Source organism: Musca domestica, unplaced genomic scaffold, assembly GCF_030504385.1.
Source record: "Musca domestica strain aabys unplaced genomic scaffold, Musca_domestica.polishedcontigs.V.1.1 2, whole genome shotgun sequence".
NCBI lineage: Eukaryota > Metazoa > Arthropoda > Insecta > Diptera > Muscidae > Musca > Musca domestica.
The window spans coordinates 6,576,624-6,589,822 of NW_026712249.1; the positions used below are offsets into that span (position 1 = coordinate 6,576,624).

At 37.0% G+C, this 13,199-nt stretch overlaps 4 protein-coding genes across 4 annotated transcripts in view; 1 reads left to right on the forward strand and 3 right to left on the reverse strand.

The window, feature by feature from the left end:
• LOC101897616 (LIM/homeobox protein Lhx2) overlaps positions 1-13,199 on the reverse strand; it is a 151,298-nt gene that overhangs the window by 131,316 nt on the left and 6,783 nt on the right. Inside the window, exon 2 of the mRNA XM_020035276.2 lies at positions 12,703-13,097. Within this exon, the coding sequence (XP_019890835.1) occupies positions 12,703-13,026 (324 nt within the window). The 5' untranslated portion in view covers positions 13,027-13,097. The remainder of the gene's footprint in view (positions 1-12,702; positions 13,098-13,199) is intronic.
• LOC101895885 (troponin I) overlaps positions 1-13,199 on the reverse strand; it is a 281,696-nt gene that overhangs the window by 78,091 nt on the left and 190,406 nt on the right. The gene's annotated exons all lie outside the window — the stretch shown is intronic.
• LOC101894253 (UV excision repair protein RAD23 homolog A) lies at positions 1,899-3,137 on the reverse strand. The gene has a single exon (XM_005179149.4). The coding sequence runs from the start codon at positions 2,992-2,994 to the stop codon at positions 2,167-2,169; it is 828 nt and encodes a 275-aa protein (XP_005179206.1). The 5' UTR covers positions 2,995-3,137; the 3' UTR covers positions 1,899-2,166.
• On the forward strand, positions 10,944-12,661 carry LOC101897791 (UV excision repair protein RAD23 homolog B). The gene has a single exon (XM_005179174.4). The coding sequence runs from the start codon at positions 11,238-11,240 to the stop codon at positions 12,396-12,398; it is 1,161 nt and encodes a 386-aa protein (XP_005179231.1). The 5' UTR covers positions 10,944-11,237; the 3' UTR covers positions 12,399-12,661.

The following is a 13,199-nucleotide window of genomic DNA, read 5'->3' on the forward strand; positions in this document are numbered from 1 at the left end:
TTGGATATTTAAAGATCAAAATGAATATACTGGACTTTTAATTTTTTCCCTAGGACAGTATCCGATTTTTAGAAACGTGAATTATTTCACGAAAAAAAGTCTTTTGCGCAGGATATTCTTCGAATACGATATAATATGTGAGACTATATTATAATATGAAAAACTGGCACGAGAATTTAAAATCGTTCAACAGATTTGCTGTAATTAACCAATACAATTACCGGCACTTAAAATTTCTCATCCAGTAGAGAATTTTGCTTGGGAACGTGGACTTGGGCGATACCGTTGTGTCGGGAATTAAATTTTTCTGCAAGATAGTTATCTACCTCCAGAGCACCCTAGATAGGTAAAATCAGGTGTTGCTTTTATATGGATGCTACTCCGAAACATTGATACACATTAAACATTTTCGTGAAAAGGTTTAGAAACCAAAAAGAAAATAAGGGTCAAATTAATTGAAAAATGTAGCCGAGACCCTGGAAATAGCTGAAATCAGGATATATTTTCACATGAGAGTTAAACCCAAACGTAAGACTATATTGATATATATTTATTTGCGATGATGGTTTCTTCTCGACAAGAACTCAAATTACCAAAGAAATATAAAAAATATCGCTAAAATGTAAAAAATACTCAAAATCGGTGTATGTTCTAATTCGGGGCGCTATAACAAAACATGGACTGACATGACCCATATTCTACATGTAACCCAAAGGCCTGTATTAAATTTAAAAACTCGATTATAAAAACGCCGTCTAAATGGTATTCTACAAAATTATTTGTCATAAATTTCTATTATGTGTCCTAGAAGACGTCAAGAGTCTAAGTCAGGAATTCAAAAATAAAAAAACACATTCTGGGGTCAAAGCCACACTTGATGTAATTTTGTGCAAAATTCAGAAGCATTATTTTAGAAGATTGACGAAAAGGACAAACATATTCTTCATCATCAATAAGTCAGCAAGGAAGAGAAATCCCTATTTCCATTATATATCAAAAAAAAAATTGGCATTAATGTTCGCCAATTAATTTTATCAATTTTTCCTCGGACTTTTTTCGATTTGAAGACCGAAAGTAACATAAAATGTCGTATCAAGCGAAAGGTGTCCAAATAATAAGTACTGTACACAACATTTCGCGATATATATATTTAATAGTTTTTAGGAACTTACAATATGTAACATAAAGAATATCCTCAATTTAGTATAAATCTTCTTATAATTTCACTAACCAATAGCCAATTTGGGTTGTGAAAAGCTCCATGCGAATTTGAAAGTAATCGGTTTTGTAGATCAAAACTTCAAAAGAATTTTCGCTCTTAGGCCAAGCTGTTTTAAATTATAAAAAATTATACAAGGCGACTCTAATATTAGAGATATATTTTGCAACAATTAATATAGACATTTTATAGAAAACTCTCTAAAAGACAACAACGTGGTACCTCAATTTATTCTAAACTTTCAAAACCACCGACATATGTACATACATTCTATTATAATAAAGTATACACACTACACTCGTAGAGGTAAGGTATGAGGCTAATTTAAGTGGCCCATTTATATCCTCAAAAAAACTTTTAGGATCTAAAAATAAATGTTAAATTCATGAAAGAACAGCAGATCATAAAAATTTTCAATATTATTAACTTTTGAAGTTTTCATTATTTTGGAATTCTACGCTCTATGGCAAATGAAAAGAAAAAATCCAAACGATATTTCCATTACGTTGTTTTAATCGCACAACACAAACAAAGCGAATTTGAGTGTAGATTAGCAATAAGCATATACACACAAACACCACGTGCTAATTTCAAAACATTGATTTTTTAAAACCTCTTTCTGTTCATCATTGAAATTCTGGAAAATTTGCAGACATTCATTCGTTCATCCACAGAAAACCTTTGATTATTTGTACTTATTATTTCGATTTATTCGAATGAAAAAGTATTTATGTAGGTAGCTATAAACATTTAAATTCATATGAAATGGGATATTTTACAAATATCATCATCACCACTGCAATTATCTTCAATAACAATCTATTGAAATAAAACTAACAGCAATGGTGGTAAAAGGAAAAACAAAAATTTACAATTATAAATAAATTATCATACAACTGATGTTACAAAAATATTCCATTTTTGTTCCATTTAAGGCACCAACTTGTCTACTCATCGTCATCGTCTTCTTCGTCGTCGTCGTCTTCGTCATCATCCGAGCCATCTATCAGCATGCTGAGGAATTCCTGTTGATTTTCACTAATCAACTCCAAAAGGGCTGGATTTGTTTCACCGATTCTTTGGATGGCAGCATCGATTAATTCCGGATGCTGTTGTAGGGCACTGCGTAGATTTTGAAACACCGGATCGCCACGAAACACCTCAAAAGGTGTCATGGAAAGATCGGCATCTGTGTCTGTGTAGCTATCACCCTCAGGGGTAGATGGGGAGGTAGGTATACCTTCTATAAGATATTCAATGGCCCGTTCGGGATTGTTGAAACTAGCCTTTAGAGCTCTTCGTACATCGTGCTCCACATAACCCATACTAACAATTTGAGCAACCATTGCCTCGGTTTCGGGATTTGTTGTTGCTGCCGGAGTTGATGGTGTTGTTGCTGCAGCCGGAGCTGGTGCTGTTGGAGTTCTAAACTCCGTTTCTGTTGTTGGTGTTTTGGTTTCTTTTGGTGTTGTGGCAGAGGTAGCTTCAGTGGCTGGCTTCTCTTCGGCTTCCTTTTTAGGTGGGGTTGGGGTTGGCACCGGTAAAGGTTGCTTCAGAATCATAATGACCAGAAATTTCTTTACATCGATGTTGTACGAACTGATTTTATCTTCATTGTTGAGTATTTTACCGGCATAAATCAATTTCTGCAATTCCGGATTGACACCAATGTCTGGATAGAGTGACAGCTCTTTCTTCAATTCATAGACTGTTTTATCCTCGTCGATTTCCACAACGAGACACTTTTGATTCAGGGTTTTCACTTGGAGTTTCATCTTAAATGTACGAAAGTTATTTGGTTTTATTTCACCACCGCGCAATTCGTCGGCAAGCAAAGCTAATTTTGGTTGGTTTGGAATAAATAACAATTAAAATACATGCATGCGAGTCTGTCAAAACACGCACACATACTCATACACTCGCCTCTGACATTCACTCCGAAAATTGCTGACATTTTAGCACGTTTGCATTTTGTTATTTTTAGCTGGCAATGCCGCCAGCGACACAGAAAGGCAATAATGTGGTGGTTGGTCGTGCACAGAGAGAAATTTGTATAGTCGTTTGAGTAGATGCCACAACAACTTCTGTTATGTATTATCGGCATCGGTTTACTCTACATTTCGTAAAAATTGTTGCGAAATTTAAGTGGATATTGCCCTTTTACAAAACAAAGCTAAATAAGAGAAAATTTTGATTTTGTTGAGAGTTAAAAAGATGCTATGAGAAAAAGTGCTCAGTATAATTTTGCACATTTGAATTATTATTTTGATCAGCTGTTTCATGGCTGGCTGTTTATACTATGTTCACACTTAATCGTTCTTGTTTTTTCTTTCGTAAACAGAAACATTATTAAAACAAACGTAAAATCCTGACTAAATCGACATGACTAAACTTCATAACCTACAGTCATTAACATATTGCAATTATGACATAATTTTTTTATTTTTATGAATTTTTTGGTAAAAATTATAAAAGATAATGTAATGTTTGTTTATAAAAAATACGTTATAAAAGTGAATGTCATATTATTTTTTTCTAAAGTACATTTCTAAGAAAATCGTAAAGTTAAAGTGGATTTAAAAACAATTTTCAAATATATAAAAGTAAAGAATTTTTTTTCCAAGACCTAAGGGTTTCTTCATCTAGATGTTCTCTCTTATAGTGTTGGAATTCCCTCTCTAGATCGTGTTTGTCATTCCTGACACGCCTGTGTGGGAGAGTTGTATAATTGCGTGGCTGCAATTAGGTTAAGTTAGACTACTTTCAATCGGACTTAAGGAACATATTTTTAAATAAAAACTAGAATTGAATCTACACCCAAACGAAGCGGTTGTATTCTTTTCTCGCTTTACATTGCTCCAGTCGAGTCGAATAAAGAATAGAATTGACAATCGAAGAGGGAGGTTGGAATCTGTTCTCATTATTAAAAACATTAGTCCTTCGAGCCGGATCTAGAATTGAAACTACACCCAAACGAAGCAGTTGTATTCTTTTCTCGCTTTACATTGCTCCAGTTGAGCCGAATAGAGAATAGAACTGACAATCGAAGAGAGAGGTTGGATTACGTTCTCATTCTTAAAAACGTTGGTCCTTCGAGCCGGATCTAGAATTGAATCTACATCCAAACGAAGCGGTTGTATTTTTTTCTCGCTTTACATTGCTCCAGTCGAGCCGAATAGATTTCTGTTCTGATTATGTTCTCTTTATTAAAAACCAAGTCAATATGCAAATTTTTGGAAAGGACTATTGAACAGAATTACGAAATCCCATTTTTGGATTTTTCCAACTTTTATTTATGCTTTGTTTCTGTAATTGTGGTTTTTATATTAACAAGTCTCTGTCATGAGGTGTTACTCTATGTATTGCAGACACAAAACATTGGTTCAAAATGCATTTCTCTAGTCTTTACCATTTTAGGTCTTTGTTAAAAATCCTATCAAATTATGTTCCAAATAACCCTCTCTTTCTCAAGGTGGTAAGAACCTGTTTTCACTGTGAATTCAAGTTACTGTCATCAAGAAAAAGATTCTCAATATAATTTTTTTGTGATAACTTCCTTTGTGTACTGTAGGAAAATGATAAATCACCAAAACTAGGAAAGAAAACAAAAAACCTGTTTTTCTAACCCAAAAAGGCCATGATTTTTCATTGTTTTCTATTCAAAAAAAAAAAAAAACAAAAAATAGCAAATAAATCTGCTGCCACAAAACATAAAACATTCATTAATGGGATAGAGGGGATCGGACATACGAAACAACAACATTCCATCTGCTTACAATTTTAACGTATCACTCCTTGGGGAAATTCAAAACAAACCCCTTTCTTTCGCTGGCAATGAGAAATGTTGTACACTAGCCGACCAATGGAAGGCTGTTTAGGCATTTCGAAAATGCTAAAAACACTGATTTATTGCAGTTGGTCACTTTTTTCGGTAATGTCAGACGTGACTTACAAAGATTTGTGTTTAGTAAATGGCAGATTTTTTCCTTTTTCCTGCGAAAAATAACTGGGAATAGTGTCCAAATTTAGGATTCATAGCCCAAAGGGGGAATAACTTAATTACCGCATTAGTTCGAGTGAACATGTTTTGAGCATGAAAAGAGGTCCTAATGAAATGAATGAAATTAAGATAAATGATTAAAATAAATGTTGCCAACTTTTGGGACAGAGGGAGCAGCAGGAGTAGCTACGCAAAAGAAAAACGGAAATTGCCAAGTTTTATCGATATTTTGAAAACTTTTAAACGGAAATCAAAAACGATTTTTTTAAAGCACGTGTTTCACCGCTTAAAATTGCACATTTGCCTGGTAGCGAAACGTGTGCCCTTGATGCTTATCGTTATTGACTTTACAATGCGTCAACACCCATTATGAGCAGCTCATCGGGTTTTATTCTTTAAATTCGTTCAAAATCATTGTTGGGAATTCTCGGTCAGCCGCCGCTTGGCCATAAATATTGAATTGATTGTATTTCTTTGCAATGTTAACTTTTGAATTGTCGCCTGAGGAGAGGAGAGAAGTCAACCCTTGTTTGCCACCACCGAAATATGAACCCTTTTTTATGGCATTGTTACAATTTTAAAATTTCACACCAATAAATATGAATTCAATGCCGAACAATGCCAAGAAAAATTATCTCACAAACAAAAAAATGAGGAGTCAAGCCAAGCTAACTAAAAATTTTTGCTACATTTCAAGTGAAAAAAAAAATCTAAGAGAGAGAGAGAGAGAGAGAGAGAGAGAATATTCACTCAAAAAATAATGATAGTATAAGAATAATACAGCATGAGATGAAAAAGCTGCAACCAACTTCAGACTGCTGTCATTTCTAAACCACTCGTCCGCCAGCTGTTAAAATTATTCCAGTGACAGCTCATTATATTGTTTACAAGCGTACAAAATCATTTTGGTGAGAATTTTCAGGAAAAAAAATATTCGTGAATTCACGCGGGATAGTGTGATAGCCACAAGTGGCTATCGTTAGAGCACTCCAGCATTTAAATATGGTTAATCTTTTGTGTCTCGTACCATCGATCGTTACCGAGATACTGGTAGCGTAGTCCGACGTCAAGGAAGTGGACGGAAGAAAACAGCAACGTCAGCAGAAATTGTTCGAAAAGTAAAAAAGCGATTTGATAAAAACCCGAGACGCGGGGTGGTCGAAAAATGGCTCCTGAGCTGAACATATCACAATATTCCATTCGGCAAATATTGAAAAATGAGCTCGAGGTAAAGCCATTGAAATTGCCAAAAATGCAAGAACTTACACCGCAACAGAAAGAAAATAGGCTCAAAAGAGCTAAAAAGTTGCTTCGCTTGGCCGAAACTGGTGAACTGCCGAATTTGGTTTTCTCCGATGAGAAAACATTCGTTGTCCAGCAGTTTGTAAACAAACAAAGTGATCGTGTTTACTTGCCAAAGAGGTCAGCTGAAAATGTGCACCATCGGTTGGCCACTAGAACTCAAGCGCCGGTCATGGTGATGGTGGGGGCCACCATAACAGCCGATGGTAGCTCTCTCTCCGCTCGTATTAATCGAACGTGGCATCAGAATAAATGCCGAATATTATCGCGAAAATATTGTGGAAGGTGTATTTAAGCCTCAGGCACGCAAATATTTTGGCCGCAGACCTGGGACATTCTAACAGAACTCAGCACCATCGCCATTACTTAGCACGTGCCGCGCAAGAATGGTTACAAAATGAGATTCCTCGCTTCATTTCCAGCGCACAATGGCCACCAAAATCTCCGGATACCAATCCGTTGGACTATTGTGTCTGGAGTATTTTGGAAAGCAAGGTTGGCACTAAAAAATACTAAAGTGTCGATTATCTCCAGTAAGCGCTTCTCCGGGAATGGGCCAAAATACCGCAGAGCAACATTAGGGCAGCGTCTGACGGTGCCATTGGCCCTTTGAAGGCCATAATTCCTGACAAAGGTGACCAATTCGAATAAATCTAAACTTATTCTAAAATTTGATGCAATTTCCGACACTTTTTGCTTTCATTCTATAAAAGTAAAAATTTTTGCCATTTGAGCTTTTTTATCTCACCCTGTACATCTATCGGTAAAACCGATTGCTACTATTTAACTTGTCACTTTCCCATTTCGAGCAGCATCCATTTTCGAGTGTATTTACCGAATAGCTTAGCTGGAACATGCGACAAAGGCCATTAGAAAGGTCACGTGTCTCCAGCAATATCTGGTCAACCAAGATAATGAAAGCAAATAAGATTTAACGATTTTTGAGGGGAATATTTCTATCAGACATTATCGCTGGATAATCGATTTATTACCGAGAAACACATACACATGCAGACATGTGTGAAAAAAAGAAGAAATAATTTAATGAAATTTAAGCAACGAATACAAAAGCAACCACTAAATTCAAATCCGAATTACGTTAACCTTGTCAGGGTATATACCTGGATCACCCATACATTGCATAATGACCAGCAACCCCTAATTAAAACGAAACCTTTGCTTTTTTCTCGCCACTCTTCTTTTACGAGCCGTTGTTACCCTTAAAACTACTCTTCCACTCCTGGCGTCTATTGTTTAACATCCGTGGTTTGTCAATGACAAACAAACTGGGAAACAATAAAATTAATGTCTAAATTCGGATTAAATGCAGCAGCTACCGGTTGACTCCTGTTGGTAATATCTGGTTTAGTTTGTCTTTTCGAAAAGATGTGGAGATTGATTTTTTTTGTTTCAAATGTGGAGGGACGTTTTCGGATATTGCGGTCCATGGCCAGCGTTAGTGTGTCAATTTAATGCTTTATGTAAATATTTGCTGATAGATTACCGATAAATATGCAAACTTATTGAAGGAAATAAAGAGGATGAAGCAATTCAAACTTTGTGACTCATATTTTAAAGTGGAACTATCAAAATCACCGCACAATGATTGCTGGTTATTTTAAAATTTGAAATTGAACATAGAATTAAGGTATTAAAGTGCAATTTTTTCCGGGAATTTATGTGGATTTTGTTTCAGTTAAGGGTAAAATTGCGCTAAGTCAATCCAAACTGCATTTTTTTTTGGCTAGAGAGGGTATATAGGGTGAGATAAAAAAACTGCAACAAAATCAAACGTCATAACTTTGACATTTTTTTTTTAAATTTTATTAAATGAAAGCAAAAAATGTCGGAAATGGCATCAATTTTTAGAATAAGTTTAGATTTGTTCGAATTGGTCAACTTTGGCACGAATTATGGCCTTCAAACGGCCAATGAAATCGTTACAAGCTGCCCGAATGTTGCTCTACGGTATTTTGGCCCATTCCCGGCGCTTGCTTGAGGTGATCGACACTATGGTATTTTTAGTGCCAACCTTTCTTTCCAAAATACTCCGGACACAATAGTCCAATGGATTTGGTATCTGGAGATTTTGGTGGCCATTGTGCGCTGGAAATGAAGCGAGGAAACTCATTTTGTAACCATTTTTGGGTGGCGCGTGCTGAGTCCGATGGTGCTGAGTCCTGTTGGAATGTCCAAGGTCTGTGGCCAAAATGTTTGAGTGCCCAAGGCTTTAACCCTCCAGAATATTTTCACGATTATTTTCGACATTTATTCTGATGTCACGGTCGATTAATACGAGCGGAGAGGGACCATCGGCTGTTATGGCGGCCTACACCATCACCATGGCTGGCGCTTGAATTCTGGTGGCCAACCGAAGGTGCACATTTTCAGCTGACCTCTTTGGCAAGTAAACACGATCATTTTGTTTGTTTACAAACTGCTGGACAACGAATGTGTTCTCATCGGAGAAAACCAAATTCGACAGTTCACCACTTTCGGCCAACGAAGCAACTCTTTAGCTCTTTTGAGTCTATTTTCCTTCTGTTGCAGTGTAAACTCTCGCACTTTTTGGAATTTCAATGGTTCATTTTTCAATATTTGCCGAATGGAATATTGCGATATGTTCAGCTCACGAGCCTTTTTTCGGCCACTGCAACGCGGGTTTCGATCAAGTCGCTTCTTTACTTTTCGAACCATTTCTGCTGATGTTTCAGCAGACGACGCCGCACTTCCTTGACGCCGGACTATGCTACCAGTCTCACGGTACCGGGCCATGGTACGAGATACAAAGGGTCAAATTTTTGAATACTTATGAAGCTCATAAAAGTCAACATCCGATGCCATTTAGACTTGAAACATCTGAATGTTTCTATCGACACAGTATCTGTTATAAAAACGGTAGAGATCGGAACATTCCTTCTGGTACCACCCACACAAAGAGTTCAAGATTTTGAAAAACAAAAATGCTTAAAGAAATCGAAATAAGCATCCAACTCTCTTCAGATTTCACACACACTAACTGAAGATCTGTTGTGAAGATGTTATATATCTGCAAACTCCTTCTGCTACCTCACCCACAAAGCCTTACAATTTTCAATACTTGTATATGTCATAACTTGCGAAACAAGCCAGCGATTATTTACATCTTGCTATATCTAAATATTTCTCTGAACCAGAAATATGTGATGAATATGGAATTTATGATTTCGAATAAAATTGGATATAAATATTCGATTTTCTCGTAATACCAATATTTTTATCTGTATTAGATGAAGTATGAAAACGGAATACTTCGGTCGACTATATCAGGTACCCCACGTACATTTTAAAATTTTCTAAAAATTATCAAATATATCGTATAAAGTGAAGGAAGTAGTCGACATAGTTCAAACCTGGCACGTGGCAATATTTATATCATCTTTATTTAGTCCGATATGAAATTGACAATATTGGGCCATTCCTGAGGAACCCACTCCATAGAGGGTCAACAATTCGAATAATCATAGCAGAAGTCAAAATATATTTAAATAATCGAACATTACTTTTTAACTTGTTTTAATTATTTTTGAAGTTTATTTTCAACGATTTTTTCATGGCAGAAGAATACAGGTAGGTGCATCAACGCTTTGGAGCATTGATATGTCAAAAAATGTTAAATGTTTTTTTCAAATATAAGTAGATTTTTATATGTTTTCTTATACTACGTCATTCGGAGGCTCTTTATTTCGCGTTTTTTCAACAATTTTTACAAATTTAAATTATTTTTCATTCAACATTTTCAATTCCAAAATTGGTTTGACAGTTCATTGTCCCAGCAGCTGTGTCGACGCGTCTACCTATATTCTTCTACCATGGATTTTTTTATAATTTTGCAATTTTCCCTTCAAATGGTGAAGGATATTTCATGTTCGTTTTTTTTTTAAATTGCATTGCCAACACATTACATTTAGTTTATTTATGAAAGAGATTGGTAATATAAAGTGTGCGTTTTAATTAATCTGCTTTGATGTAAACATATCCTAAGTGTATTTTTGTCTCTCACGAACATTCTTTCACATTTTCTCTGTGTACTGTTCTTATTCTATCCTTACTACCACAAAATACAACTCTTCCGCATTCCACCATAACTCCGAATGTCAGATTTCGCAAAAAGTGTTTTCAAATTTTGCAACGCCGTTGAATTTGTCAAACAAAACAGAATGTATCAAAAACAAAAAAGTACTAGTTAGTACTATTTTTAGGATATCATAAAAGAAAACACCGTTATGGTCATAAAATTGCTACATTCCTGCATCATTCTGAAACTTATATTTAATATATTATTTCTCTTGTAGAGCAGACATTTTTTTACCGATAACATCGATAGCAATGTCCAACTTAAAATAAAACATCATCGATTGTTTGCCACCTCTAAATAGAATGTGTCAAAAACATATGTTCGACGAAACAATTGCTGACACATCGTCGTCCCTATTTTAAAGCTGCCGTCATATTTGTTTGTGTGTGCGAAAATTCTTTCGGAAAAGCAAGCAAGAGCAAGAATATAAGAAGTAAAACATTAATTGCAATTTTGGGCACGGCATATTTGTGCAAAACAACAAAAACACACAGCAAACAAAAGCCGATTATCGAAATAAGGAATTTATTCGCTCCACGACATTTGTGCAAAAACACAAGAGGAAGAAAAACGATTGCCCAGATTATTTGAGAAGAATCATGAAATTGACCATCAAAACACTCGACCAGAAAACATTCTATGTGGAATTCGATGAAACGAAAACCGTATGGGACTTGAAGGCACAAATTGTGCCCGAAGTCGGTGTCCAGCCGGAATTGCAAGTAGTCGTGTATGCCGGACGTGTGCTGGACAATGATCAGGTCCTGAAAACGTATAGTATTGATGAGCGTAAATTTTTGGTCGTAATGGCCAAGAAGGTGCCTCAACCGGCTGCGGCAGCTACCAAGGAACCGGAACAAGAAACAACTAAACCGGCTACAAAAACTAGTGAACAGAGTGCCAGTGGTGCAGCGACATCAACCCCGGCTGCTGCCGCAACCGCTGCCACACAACCAAAGACTGAAGACAAACCTAAAGAAATGGACACAACACCGGCAGCAACGGGTGCAACAACTACCACCAGCACAACATCATCGACAGCCGGCAGCGAAAGTACCCCAGCAGCCCGAGAGTCGTCCAGTGCTGCCAGCAATATATTGGGTGTCATGGATGTGTCACCCACCGCTGCTGCCAATGAATCAATGGTTCGTGAAATCATGAGCATGGGTTACCCCGAATCAGATGTACGCCGAGCTCTTTTGGCCAGTTTTAATAATCCCGATAGGGCCATTGAATACTTGATTGAAGGCATTCCCGATATACCGGATATAATGGGCACCACACCACCCTCTATACCCACAGTTAATCCTCCAAGCGGCGGAGCTGGTTCGGGTGGAGCCAATCCCTTGAATTTCTTGCGTGAAGATCCTCGTTTCAATCAAATGCGCCGAGTCATCCGACAACGTCCGGAATTGTTGAGCAGTGTCTTGGCCCGAATTGGTGAAACTAATCCAGCCTTGTTGGCAGTTATTCGCGAAAATCAAGATGAGTTTGTGGCCATGCTCAATGAAGAAGTCAGCGGCGGCGGTGGTGGCGGCGGCAGCGGAGTTGGCGGAGACGCCAGTGAATCTCTTGGCGGTGTTGGTTCCGAGCCTAGAGAGGATGTTGTGGAAATAATCCTAACCGAAGAGGAAAAACAAGCTGTAGATCGTTTGGTTGCCTTAGGATTCCCACGAGAAATTGTTCTTCAGGCCTACATAGCCTGTGAAAAGAACGAAGAACAGACAGCCGATTTCTTGTGTCGACATATGGAGGATTAAGGGAAGACGTACACAAATGACGGAGAATCAGAAAGGGACGATTGGTACAGATTACAAGGAGCAGAGATTGAAGTGGAAGTCGAAGGAAATAAATGCATTAATTTATAATAATCCATATTCTTACATTTGTTGTAAACTCTAGAATATAGATCAAAAGAAATGTTTGAACACAATATTATAATTATAAAAAAAACGAAACAAAACAAACCCTAAAAAATCTTAATAATTCTCGAGATTAAATTTAAAATATACAAATGAAAACATTTGAGCCTTTTTTCATTTATTTAATTCACATGCCACTCACCTTGTTCATACTGCCACCGGCCATGTCTTCGTAGCCCATGTTACTATAGTGACTTGGAGCCATGTGAAGATGATGGGGCGGCGGCGCTCCAACTGGAGCTGTTGGGTACGGTGACGGATGTTGGTATTCGTTGACATAATCGTTGTAAAGTTGCGCTGGTAATTGGGGCATTTGGGGTGTAGGTGGCGGAGGCGGTTGTTGTGTATCATACATGGAGGGTAGTTTCTTAGCTTTGGGTTTGCGGCCTCGACGCTTGCCCGGCTTTTTGGGTGCATTTAGGAGCATTGAAGCGTTTACAAAACTATTTACAAATAAATCGGGCATTGTTTGTTTTCAAACGAAATACTCGCGATGATAATGTCTATGGTGGTGGGATGGTGTTGCTTCACAGAGATCTGCAAGAAAATATGGAGCAAAAAAGAGAAACCGCCAAAGAGCTAAGTTTATCATCGTTTGGATATGAAGTTTTGTAAATAAAATATATATATTTGGATACA